The 12,312-nt window shown below is 36.6% G+C and overlaps 1 protein-coding gene across 1 annotated transcript in view; it reads left to right on the forward strand.

The window, feature by feature from the left end:
* WDR25 (WD repeat domain 25) overlaps positions 1-12,312 on the forward strand; it is an 88,064-nt gene that overhangs the window by 28,983 nt on the left and 46,769 nt on the right. The window contains exon 3 of the mRNA XM_032234273.1: positions 9,047-9,194. Within this exon, the coding sequence (XP_032090164.1) occupies positions 9,047-9,194 (148 nt within the window). The remainder of the gene's footprint in view (positions 1-9,046; positions 9,195-12,312) is intronic.

A 12,312-nucleotide genomic window follows, 5' to 3' on the forward strand; every position in this document is an offset into this window, starting at 1 on the left:
CTTATTTCATTATGCTTTTTCATTAGTGTAGTAGTTGGGAGGGGGGAATAGAAAGGTGTAGGATTGTGGAATGTATTGTTGTCATTCTTTTCTAAAAGACCAAGGTCATCTTTTGTTTCCGCACTTTTACACCTGATCAGAAGCAGCTGGGTGGAGATGACAGCGTGGAAGAAGAAGATTGGACCCATGTGATGGATTTGTGGGTGGAATCCCAGGAAGCTCTTTAGAATTGGGATTCCACAGATGTGCTAAGATGTCTGCTTTATTAAATTGGAACTTTAAGGATCGTTTTGCCTTGGACTCTGATTTAATTCTACATGATACTTGGAATGCTGACAGAAACTGGCAAAACCATAGCCTTGACTAAACGTACTTTTGTTGGCAGGGTGATGTCTCTGCTTTTTAGTATGCTGTCTAGATTTGCCATAGCTTTTCTCCCCAGGAGCAAGCGTCTTTAATTTCTGGCTGTAGTCCCCATCTGCGGTGATCCTGGAGCCCAGGAAAATAAAAAACTGTCACTACTTCCATTTCTTCCCCATCTATTTGCCAGGAATTTAGAGGGCTGGATGCCATGAACTTAGTTTTCTTAATGTTGAGTTTCAAGCCAACTTTTGCACTCTCCAAAAATATGCAATAACTAGAATTTAAAAATTGTAGACATTATAGCAGATGAGTCGTAGCCTAAAACTGAAACAGAAATTATAAAATGACTATTAACTTCTGTCATTTTTTCTTTATTAACACAATAATTTTAACTAAAACGTACTAATTTATTTATATAAAGGATTTTAAAAAGCATCACCACATTCCTTAGGAAGATGAAGTAAGCTTACATTTATTTTTTTTAAAGCATTTGGAAATGGATGGCAATATTTACACATAATATAGAAGGAAGAAAGATCCAGTTTGTAAAATGCCTGGGAATTCAAGTGGTAAATTCAGTGAAGGATAATCTAAATGAGCAAATGAACACTAGCTAGAGTTTTCAAATATTGCTAATGATGTTTAGATGAAACTTGTATAGAGATTTAGCTAATAAAGTTTGGTAAAGTAGAGAAATAGAACATTGGATTTGGGTTTTTTTCTTCTGAATAGAATTTGGAATTAGAATTCTGAATAAAATAGGTGCCCCTGGTTTTCAATATAGGAAAAAATCCATTGCAGCTGGGATTTAAACATGCTACTCTTGACTATGGTGCGTCATGATCTCTCGATTACCTGCTTTAGATACTTTAAAAGTTGTTTTGAATGCATCAGATATTTAGGTAGCTGCCTGTCATTTGACAAATAGGTCACTGAGTGCTTCAAAAGCTGGTTAAAGCAATGACAAGCTTTACTGAGGAGAGAAATGTGCCTTTTCCTGTAGGGATTATCTCTACTGGCAGCCATTAGTTCATTTTTCTTCCTGTTTGCTTTGTTCTCCCTGGGTGGATTTAAGGCACAGATAGGAAAAGTATAAGGTTATGTGCATAGTCTACAAATGTGGAGTGGTGTTGATTGTCTCTTGAAATCTCTTCAGTGAAAGTTCTAAATATCTTGCAATCAAAGTCAGAGGGATAATCAATTTAGTGCAAATAAGGGCTGTAGTGTCACTACTTCCCTGGAGGGTATTTCTGCAATAACTCTCGGCTTCTGAAAATCCCTGTCATGAATGCTTCTTAAGAAGTTGAAATTAAAATATTTGTTAACCCTGGTAGCTGCTGTTATCTGTTGAGCAAAGACCGTATAGTTTGATCTGTCAGGATTTAAAGATCGAGGGGTGGATTATTCTTCCTTCGCGATGGAGGCTGGACTGTTTTTCAAGTGATTTTCTCTACTTTTTTAATTATTGAAAACCATTGCCAGGCATGTACTTTATGGTGATATGGCCTTATTAAAAAGGCAGATAGCGAGAGAAATAAAGCACATTCTGATAGTGTTAAAATTACTTGGAGGGTGGTTGTTAGAACAACTGGTTCACTTTCTCCCAGCATGAAATTGTAATTCCAGATAGCTGATGAGCAGTGTTACAGCCAATACTGTTAATGAAAAAATGTAATGCAGGGAGTGATGCGTTTCATTCCACAAGCTGTTTGCCATTTTAATAATCATAGCACATAGTGCATATGTGAGATCCTAAAAGAACAATTGCTAAATCTACCAAATTATTGTGGAAAGTCAATGTAAGACTTACAATAGAAATGTAAGTATTTTGTTAATTGTAAGCCATATCCAACCCAGCCTTTAAAAGGTTAAAATATTTTCATATTATTGTAGTTGGTTGTACAGCCAGTCAGATGTTTACACTGGTTTTTGTCATTTTATCCACCTATCGAGACCTTCCCAAGGACTTGGAATAGGAAGTTGTTGCTGATGGCATTAAAGGTATCGCATCAGAGGTGGGTGCTGATTTTTCTACTACTGGTTTGGGTGCGCTCCTGTGTGCACTTGCATGCGTGATGCTTCTGCGCATGCGAAGAAGCATCCAGGAGGGTGTGCAGAGCCTCCCACCACCGCTACTACCGGTTTGCCCGATCCAGGCCGAAGCTGTTCCAAGTAAAGTTGCTTTTTGCAAATGACTGCTAATTAATTTTTCAATTCCATTGGTGTTCTATCTACAATTCCTGTAGTTTTGGATTGCACCCAAGGTATCTGTTACTGTTGGTAATATTTTGCTATAGTCATCCTATTTCTATTTGCAGGTATTTGTATTTTGTGATTTTCTCCAGTTCTTTCTTTTCCATTCTGCTGCCAACATCCACCATCCATACTTTTTTGTCTTTCTTATCAACAGTTGTTAAGTCTGGGGTATTATGTGGCAGTTGTTTGTCTGAATTCTATGAACTGGCCATGTAACACTTTGCCTTGCCATGTCTCCTTTCTATTCTTCACTTGATCTCTCTTGTAGGCCACTTTAGCCTCTTTGATATTCAGAAAAGCCTTCACGGTGAGGTAGCTCTGGTGTATCCTCTTCACTGTCCTTCAGATATTCTTTCAATGCCTTTTTTTGTTGTTATTTGTCGCAGTCAGCCAGATATTTAGACTGAATTTAGCTATTTTATCCACTTATTGAGTCTTTTTCCAGAACATGAAATGATGATGATGATGATTAATTTATATGCATTTAATATAGCTTCTAATTCTTATAGATTCTGGGTGACTTACAAATATAAAAGAATAAAACCCATTAAACATATACATCTCCACAGACTAAAATAACAAAACAATAACAAATCAAACCAAATCAGGATCCCCACAAACAGATCAACCCCAGTCCTGAAATCAAAGCCAGGTCTTAAGTGCAGAAGCCTAGAAGAGAGAGTAACTATATTTCTGGAGGGGTTGGTTGGCAGACAGATATAGTTGGCAATACGTGGTCTCGTGGAATCCAGCACCCATGTCATGAAGTGTTTTATAGGTAATGACCAACACCTTGAATTGAATGGAAGTCTACTGATGTAGTATTAGTGACATACATACATACATACATACATACATACATACATACATACATACATACATATGGACATACAGTGACATATCATATTGGGAGGTGATTTAAACCTGAGTATCACCAATGCATTATTGAATGCTGAATTGACCATTTCATGTAAGAATTAAACGAGAAAGGGGAGAATGGCAAACTGTGAGACACTCCACCCTAAGGGGCTGTGGATATGATCTCTCTCTGCCCCATCAGTACCATTGAAACGACCTGCAGCTGGTTCAGAAGGATAATGATCTCAGTCTGAAAGCTGTCTGAATTGAATCCAGATGATTTGTTTCCTTCAAGATCCTCTGTAACTTCATGTTTGGCCATGAAGGAAAAGTTGGCAATTAGATGATAATTGTCCAGAATGGACATTTGAGTGATGTCTCTGGAAGATGGTCTCCTTCAAAGCAGGCAGATCTCTCAGAGACAGATTCCACTGAATGGACCCTTGGCCATCTCCCAGGTCACTTTAGTAGTCAGGAGGGTCCAGGACATAACAAACAGGTGGCCAAATAACATACATCACAGAATCAAAGTCAGTTCAGATAACCTGGGAACTCTCTTGGACTTGCGTAGTTGGAGTCCTATTACAAACAAAGCAACTTTATTCACCAGAAAGCTGCAGCCCTGCAGATGATTCTGTGTCCCAACCTTACCCCCCAACAGGGGAAGAGAAATGTTTGTGATACACTGGGGCAGCTGTTCCCTAAAGCTAGAATAACTTTAGGGTAGAATATTCCGTAGTAGAATTCAACATTATGAAATAAAGCATTGTGGTAAATTCAATGCGGAACATTTATTGTTAAACAGGTTGAATTTTCCTTAGTTTTTCCATTTCATTCTGCCTGTACACTGAATGCTAATATTTATGCCTTCTCTTTTATAATTAAGGAGACTGCTGTATTTCTACCTTGAATTGTCAAGTTTGCTCATTGTATGAAGAAAAGGAAACAAATTACAGGTAGTCCTCAACTTACAATAGTTCATTGTGACTGTTCTAGGTTATAGCAGCACTGAAAAAGTGATTTATATCCATTTTTCACACTTACGATCACTCCCATGGTCACATAATCAAAATTCAGATGCTTGGCAACTGGTTCATATTTATGACGGTTGCAGTGTCCCAGGGTCATGTGATCACTTTTTGTAACTTTCTGACAAGCAAAGTCAAGGGGGAGCCAGATTCGCTTAACAGCTGTATTACCAGCATAACAACTGCAGCGATTCACTTAACAACCGCGGCAAGAAAAACTATAAAATAGGGCAAAACTCACTTAACGAATGTCTCACTTAGCAACAGAAATGTTGGGCTCAATTGATCGTAAGTCAGGGGACTACCTGTAATTAGCGTTCAGTTTTCTCACCAACTCTGAATTGAAGTTGTTGGAATGTCTGTTTTTAGATTTACATAAATATATTAGATATTAGGATAATATTTGAGGCACATTTATAAATATTGCTTTGGAACCTTCCAGCTGCCCAGCTTTCCAGCTGTCAACGTGATCAGAAAGCATAACTCTGGTGATGTGTACTAGCATTGTGATTAGGCAACTACGGTGCACTCTGCAGGATGAGGCTGAAATATCTACAGTTTTGGAACTCACACAGCAATAATCAAACTAAATATAGACAAGAGAAAAGAGCAGCAGCTAAATCTCTTTTTTAAAAAACCAGCAGCATCAAATCTCAAGTGTACTTTCATATAGCTCCAAGTGCAGTTTTAGAATAAGACTAATCACAATGTTTCCAGGGAAGGCCTATCCCAGAACTGTGCTCATATTATTGTGATCTCGCCAGTCCAAATTATCAATATTGCAGTATATTAGCTTTTCAGTGAAGTCCTGCCTTCTTTTTAAAAAGTTAAAAACGTGAATATTTTGATAGAAAGAAAAAAAAAAAAAACATTTAAGACAGATTTTATCTTATATAGCAGGGCTATATAGGCTATATAGGGGACAATGCCAGAAAAAGCACTAGGATGGAGTTTTCCAGGATGTTTATCAAACTTTTTTATATAAAGCACACAAATTTTGTCCTTTTGTCATTAGAAGTTTGGTTTCATATCAAATATGAGCGGATTTGTTTTAGTAGAAATTAAAATACAAAATTTTGTCACAGCTGAAACTTCAGTGGAATAGGTAATATTTACTAATAATTTTTGTAAAAGTTTTAGTTGTAACAGAAAAGATAATGCAAAATAAAAAGACAAACAAAAAGGTGCAAAAATGAAAAGAAGAAAAACTCTAAGAAGCAACTTCCCAGTTCATCATTATAAGTATAAACAATTTCATTAATCTCTTCACCTTTCTTAAATTACCAAATATTAAAACTCTCATCCATAACTCATCCGTTAACTTTAGGCAAATCAATAAGAATATCTTCTCCAATCCAGGTGTCAGCAAAAAATCCAAACAGAGTCTAAATACTATTAACATATATAAAACTCAATATTCTATACCTCAACTTTTTGCTGCAAGCAAAACTACATTTAAAAGCATAAGTGTCTTTTAAAGCCCTCCCAAGCTCCGTTTTTGCTGGCAGAGCACTGCAGAAGCCATCGCAGCTGAAAATGGAGCCTGGGAGGATGCCCCAACACAAGTGACATTGAGCTGGCCACGTCCATCTCGGCCATGCCCACCCGGCCCCGAGGCCAAACACAATCTTTGATGTGGCCCTCAATGAAATCGAGTTTGACACCCTGAATAGACCCAACAATTAAGAAGCAAGCAATACCCCAATCATGGAACTGTCAACAAGCTAACAATAAACAAAGATAAGTAAGGGCAGACCCTATTGGCCTCTTCTCACTGATGTTGTTACCTAGTTTGGCAATGAAACAGCTGCAAGAAAACTACCAAGGTCAAAGAGCACCAAGGAACCCACATATCCCATTCAAATAAACATTCCATATCTCAACTCTTTAATGCATAAGAAACCCACATTTAGCAAACATAAAGTAACTCAATCCCCCTTTAATGAGATGCTTGTTTCCTTCTTCCAAAAAAGGAGAAAATGTGCCGCTTGAAGTTTGTTAGGGAATTGTCTATTCATAGTGATCCTTTAAACATCAGAGAGGAGCTTCTAAGTAATTTACAACTGTTCTTTTCCATTTTCCTCAAGCAGCTGTTTTCTGAAAAGGGGATGCCCTCTCACATTGCACCTGGATATGATTTACTCTTTATTAGTCTAGTGAAATGTGACAGGCTCACCCAATCTTTCTAAAAGTATTATTTCCAAGAGCGTTTTACCGCTTCTCTGCAAATAAGATGAAATAAACTATACTGACAGTAGGACTTACTCAAATATATTCTCAGAGACTATTGTAATTCATTGCCCTGCAGAGCATTTTGTTTTTGAGGACTAATTAAAAAGATTATTAAATAAGGCATATCTGTTAACATGCCAAACACGAAGTTGCCATGTGGTGATGAGCTCCTATTGTGGTTACACTGAATCAATAGACTTCAACCAACCAAGGCCTATTCAAACATTTATTCCTTGCCCAATGTAGCATTTATGGCTTGTTCCAAATACTACAAACCTATGTTTTTGACATAAGGCCTGATTCTGAAATTACCTTAGTTTTCCACCAAATGCTTTGACTCTCTCAAGCAGCTCTCTCCCTACAGCTATAGAAATTGCTTTAAAATAATAATGCAAGAATGCTGAAATAATGGTGATCCATATCAACTCATATCTATTAGGATATTAATTTATTGGTAGTGCTAATTCTGAAGATTAAAATTGCCTGAAAAATTAATTAGTGTGCAGCCTGAAAGCTAAATAACCAAAAGTTTTAAAGCAAACTAAATTATTAAAAAGTTTTAAAGCAATAAATGATAGTAATCAGGAATGCTATTTTCATCATTTTTATTGCCAAAGGATATTAGCATTATGCTTAATACAAAAAAGGAAATCAATATAATGTCTCATAAAGGGACGTACATGGTCGCCTTTTAACAGGATATTACTTTTCTGATAAATTTTGTAGATACATTTCTTATTAAAATGATGGATACAAAGCTGATAGGTTTTGATTAACGAAAGATCTTGATTATCCTGAAACCAAAAGTATAATTATAGGTTGTAATTCCTAATGTCTAGTCAAATTTTGTGGAAATTAAATCTATCTAATTTTCCCTGGCTATTAAAACAATTATCCTTGTTTTCTTGTATTAATGATTTCAGCCTTTGCCAAGCAAAAGGTAAAGGTTTCCCCACACGTGTGCTAGTCGTTCCCGGCTCTAGGGGGCATTGCTCATCTCCATTTCTAAGCTGAAGAGCCGTCGCTGTCCGAAAACGTCTCTGTGGTTATGTTGCTGGCATGATTAAACGTTGAAGGCGCATGGAGTGCTGTTACCTTCCCACCAAAGTGGTCCCTATTTTTATTTTTCTACTTGCATTTTTATGTGCTTTTGAACTGCTAGGTTGGCAGAAGCTGGGACAAGTAATGGGAACTCATTCCGTTACGCAGTGCTAGGGATTCGAACCACTGAACTGCCGACCTTCTGATCGACAAGTTCAGCGTCTTAGCCACTGAACCACAGCGTCCCTTTTTGCCAAGCTAACCACCTTCAAAGTTGTGGAGCCATCTCAAGTCAAAATGTCTGAGATTATGAGATACATTGTTTGATCCATTTGGAAAACATTGTTTTTTTTCTGTTAAGCCAATATAGAAATGTGTCTTTTATGGCAGATTGGCCTCATGGGAACATGCCCTACTCTTTCAAGCATTTTGTTCTGCGAATAAGAAAAAGAGTTAGATGTCAACTTCAAAGAGTACAGTATTGTATTCTTTATACTCACTGAAATACAGAGCACTCAGTATTTCAGTGGTTTGGAATATGTATCAGTACAGTACAGTAGACTTTCTCTAAGCAACACATGTAAGTGAATGTCCTCATTTTAGACAATTAGTTTTAAACTAAAAATGCTAAAAACAGAAATGTTAAAAAAATACCTCTCAGTTGCAGCAGATTAGAAAAGGAATGAATGAACATGTTTATAGATTTACTGAATATGCTGAAGATAACAATTTATATACCTCTTTTAATGCAGAGTACTCTATGGTCCAATATTTATTAATTTAAAAAGATCTGTGCATTGTAGTATTCTGCATTATTAGTATATTTAACATATTTGGAAGTTCTATTTGATTTTTTTCTTCTTCTATTCTATTCTACTCAATGTCTGATTCTTGGTCAAGTCCCTGCGTTTTTCTTGGCAAGGTTTTTCAGAACTGCTATTGCCTCCTTCCTAGAGCTGAAAGAAAGTGACTAGCACAAGATCACCCAGCTGGCTTTGTGCTTAAAATGGGACTAGAACTCACAGCCTCCTGGTTCCTACCTTTATGTCTTAGCCATCACACCAAACTAGCTCTCTTGTTCAAATTATCTCATTTTATCATGTATTGAAATATAATTTTTAAAAAATTATATCAATAAATAAAAGTTATTTTATGATGACATTCTGGTTACTGATTGAAAATAGTTCAACAGAAATCAGTACTGCTTTCTAAAATAAGTTATTGGCTATTTTATATTTTTTAAGAAAATGTATATATATATTTTTCAGGTTTGGGATGCTGTGGATGAAGGACGCTGTTTGAAATCATACTTTATCCATACTGGTGCTGTCCGAGCTATTCAGTGGTCTCCCTGTGGAAAAACTGCACTGAGTGGAGGCTTTGATTTTATGCTTCATTTAACAGATATTGAAACAGGTACTAATTCCCTTAAGCAGTCAGCACTAAAATGTGGATAATATATTTTTAAAAAATACCAAATATCTAATAGTATTTGGGGGTTTGAAACAGAACACCATCTTCTTACTAATGGAATGTTCTGCTAATTAAAAAAAAATTCAATTTTGGTAAGGTAATTTGGAAAAGTCATCGTCTGTAAGTTAAATTATTGTTAAAATCTTTTTACTGGCAGGGAGTTTTTGATGTGAATAAGCATTTTGTTATGTGAAACTGTTTTATACATTGTAGCTGCAACGTGTTTAAGAAGTTCTGATTCTGATTTAAAGGTAAGAAGTTAAGATGTTCAGTCTACAGTCAGTTCTTCCTTTTCTCTGGATAAACCACAAGACTGCTGGTTGTTCTGCATAATGGTTATAGCAGTGTTTTTCAACTTTGGCAACCTTAAGATGGCTGGACTTCCTCTCCTTCACATCCTAATATTGAAAAATGTTGTGGTGGAAGTTTATAGAAGTGATGGAAGAAAGAAAGGAACCAGAGTTTCCTTTCGTAATAATACACGAGCTCACAAGGTAAACCGCACCAAACTTGATTGCAAAATATACGACTTCAGCAACAGAGTGGTCAATGCCTGGAATGCACTACCTGATACTGTTGTTACATCCTCAAACCCCTATAACTTTAACCTTAAACTGTCTGCTGTTGACCTCACCCATTCCCAAGAGGTCAGTAGGGGCGTGCATATGAGCACCAGAGTGCCTAACATCACTGTCCTACTGCCCATATTTATTTGTACCCATTTCCTGTGTTCTTATTCATGTTTATTCTTATTCCTGTTATCTTGTCCATGAGTGACAAACTAACTAACTAACTAAATAATAAAAGAGTCAAGTTAGTTATACAAAGGGAACAAGGAATGCAGTGATACAGAAAATGAGGGGGTAGGGAATAAAACACCAAAGTAACAAAGAGGAAAAATATAACAAGACTTGAAATACAAAGACATAAAGAATGAAGAATTAAATACAGTAATCCTTAATTTATAACCAGAGAAGAGATGAGAGAAGCAGAGGAATCAAGATGCACAGTATATCAGTGGCAAGAAAGCCATGATAAAGCAGCTTGAAGTGCGATGATTGGAAGACAACGGAGATAGAAGAAGATTGGAGGATTGGAAGATTGGATAGAAGGAAAAGATTGGAGGATTTGGGGCCTGTAAAGCAGATTGTAGCTCACACCAGATACCCCATTGGGCTGTACCTGTTTCACTTCAACCACATTGTGGTTAAGCAAGATATTAACACACACATCATCTCTATCATAATGCTTCACTGTGTGTAAAATTCTTAAAGAACCTGAGAAAGCCTTTGTCCTAGATGTTGAGAGCAAACAAGAAAATTAGATTTTTTGCTAATTTAAAGGTTCTCCTTCTAAATTCCAAAGTGTTGTCCTTGAAGCTTTGGCTTTTAAAAGCATGTTAAAAGTTTTTTTTTTGTTAGTGTTTGACCATCCTTTACAAAAATGTGCTGTTACATGTTGGAGGACTCAATATTTAATTGCTACACCTATGTGTATGTTTGTGTGTGGGCGTTCGTGCATGAATACACACAACACAAATATCATGATTAGTTTACTGTGAGACTCCCCATCCTCCTTTTCTTGTTTATCATTAACGTGCATTTCTCACAAAGATGTCACTAATGCTTTCAGCAAAAAACAGCTTGTTACCAGAAATCAAACTGAGTGCATTCTCACTTGAAAAATATGAAGCCAGCTGTTAGGAATATAATCTAACGTTTGGGTTGGCAATATATAAATCATGTAACAATGCTATACCTGTTTCTTTAAATCATACTGTAAAATGTGATTGGTTGCTGTTTTCCTCAATCAGCCATAAGAGGGAGCCAGAATGACTGTTAGCTATCTGTTTGTTAGATGCTGGGCTGATCTGATCTGAGTGTTTTGAAAGTTGGCTGTTAGAAAGTGCCGTGAGCTATTGTAAGTTTTGCAACTGCTAGCAAATTTTGAATACCGGACTGTCTGTATGATACTGGACTATGTTATTTGGATTATCCCTTAACTGAAAGACATTGATGACTGACTGTCTTATCTGTGTATGACTTGGACTGTTTGATGGACTCTGATACCTCTAATTTCCATGAAAGTAAAAGCCTACTTAAACTGTAGTGTCTCTGTATGCTGGTTTGTGCGTTCTCCAACAACACTCTCAGAATGCTTCTCTGAACGTACTCGCTCTCCCAACGGGGAATTTACCTAACACCAGCTGTTCAGATTAGAACTTAATTACAGTTCATTCACCTGTCTTCATTATTTTCCATCAGCACAGAGCTTATTTCATTACTGATTAATTTCATTTAGATATATTTTAGTCACAGGTTTGTGGGTAATTTTTTTCCTAGAAAATACTTTTTCATATAGGTTAAGAGAAACTTTTTGAAAACTGGCTTGGAAGAAATCTGGCCTGATTTCTTTGGTGCAATTATTTAGGTAAATTACAACTTTGTAAAACTTTATCACACACATACCCTCTGCTTTTTAAAGCCAGTTTCACCACCCCAGCACTATATAAAAATACAGGTGGTATTGGTGGTATTGAAAATGCAACACCTCTGGGGATACCTGGTTGGAAAGGCTGTGTTATATGGAAGGTATACCATGTTTTCCTGAAAATAAGACAGAAAATAATAAAAAATAAGACTTATTTTCTTTTGACCCCTGAAATAAGTGATTAGCCCTATTTTCGGGGAGGTCTTACTAATGTTGAGGTGCAGGAGGCAGCGAGCATGGTCACCTCATGGCTGCTGCTGTGTTGCAATATTTTCGGGGAGGGCTTACTTTTAGGGGAGGGCTTATTTTAGCACATGCACTCAAAAGCCTGATTGGACTTTTTATCTGGGGAGGTCTTATTTTCAGGAAATATGGTAGCAGCCTAATCTTTCTACCCTTTGGGGAATTTATGAAGTTCTTGGTCAAATAGGGAGAATATTTGTTCCTTTCCTAATTACTTAAGTGTTTAATTTTCAAGGAGCTACAATCAATCTCTGTTTCTTTATTATCTTCCCAGTACTTGTCATGCTTAAAGCAGGAATGTGATTCTCAATGATCCAATAGAGATAAT

Source organism: Thamnophis elegans, chromosome 1 (genome assembly GCF_009769535.1).
Source record: "Thamnophis elegans isolate rThaEle1 chromosome 1, rThaEle1.pri, whole genome shotgun sequence".
Classification (NCBI taxonomy): domain Eukaryota; kingdom Metazoa; phylum Chordata; class Lepidosauria; order Squamata; family Colubridae; genus Thamnophis; species Thamnophis elegans.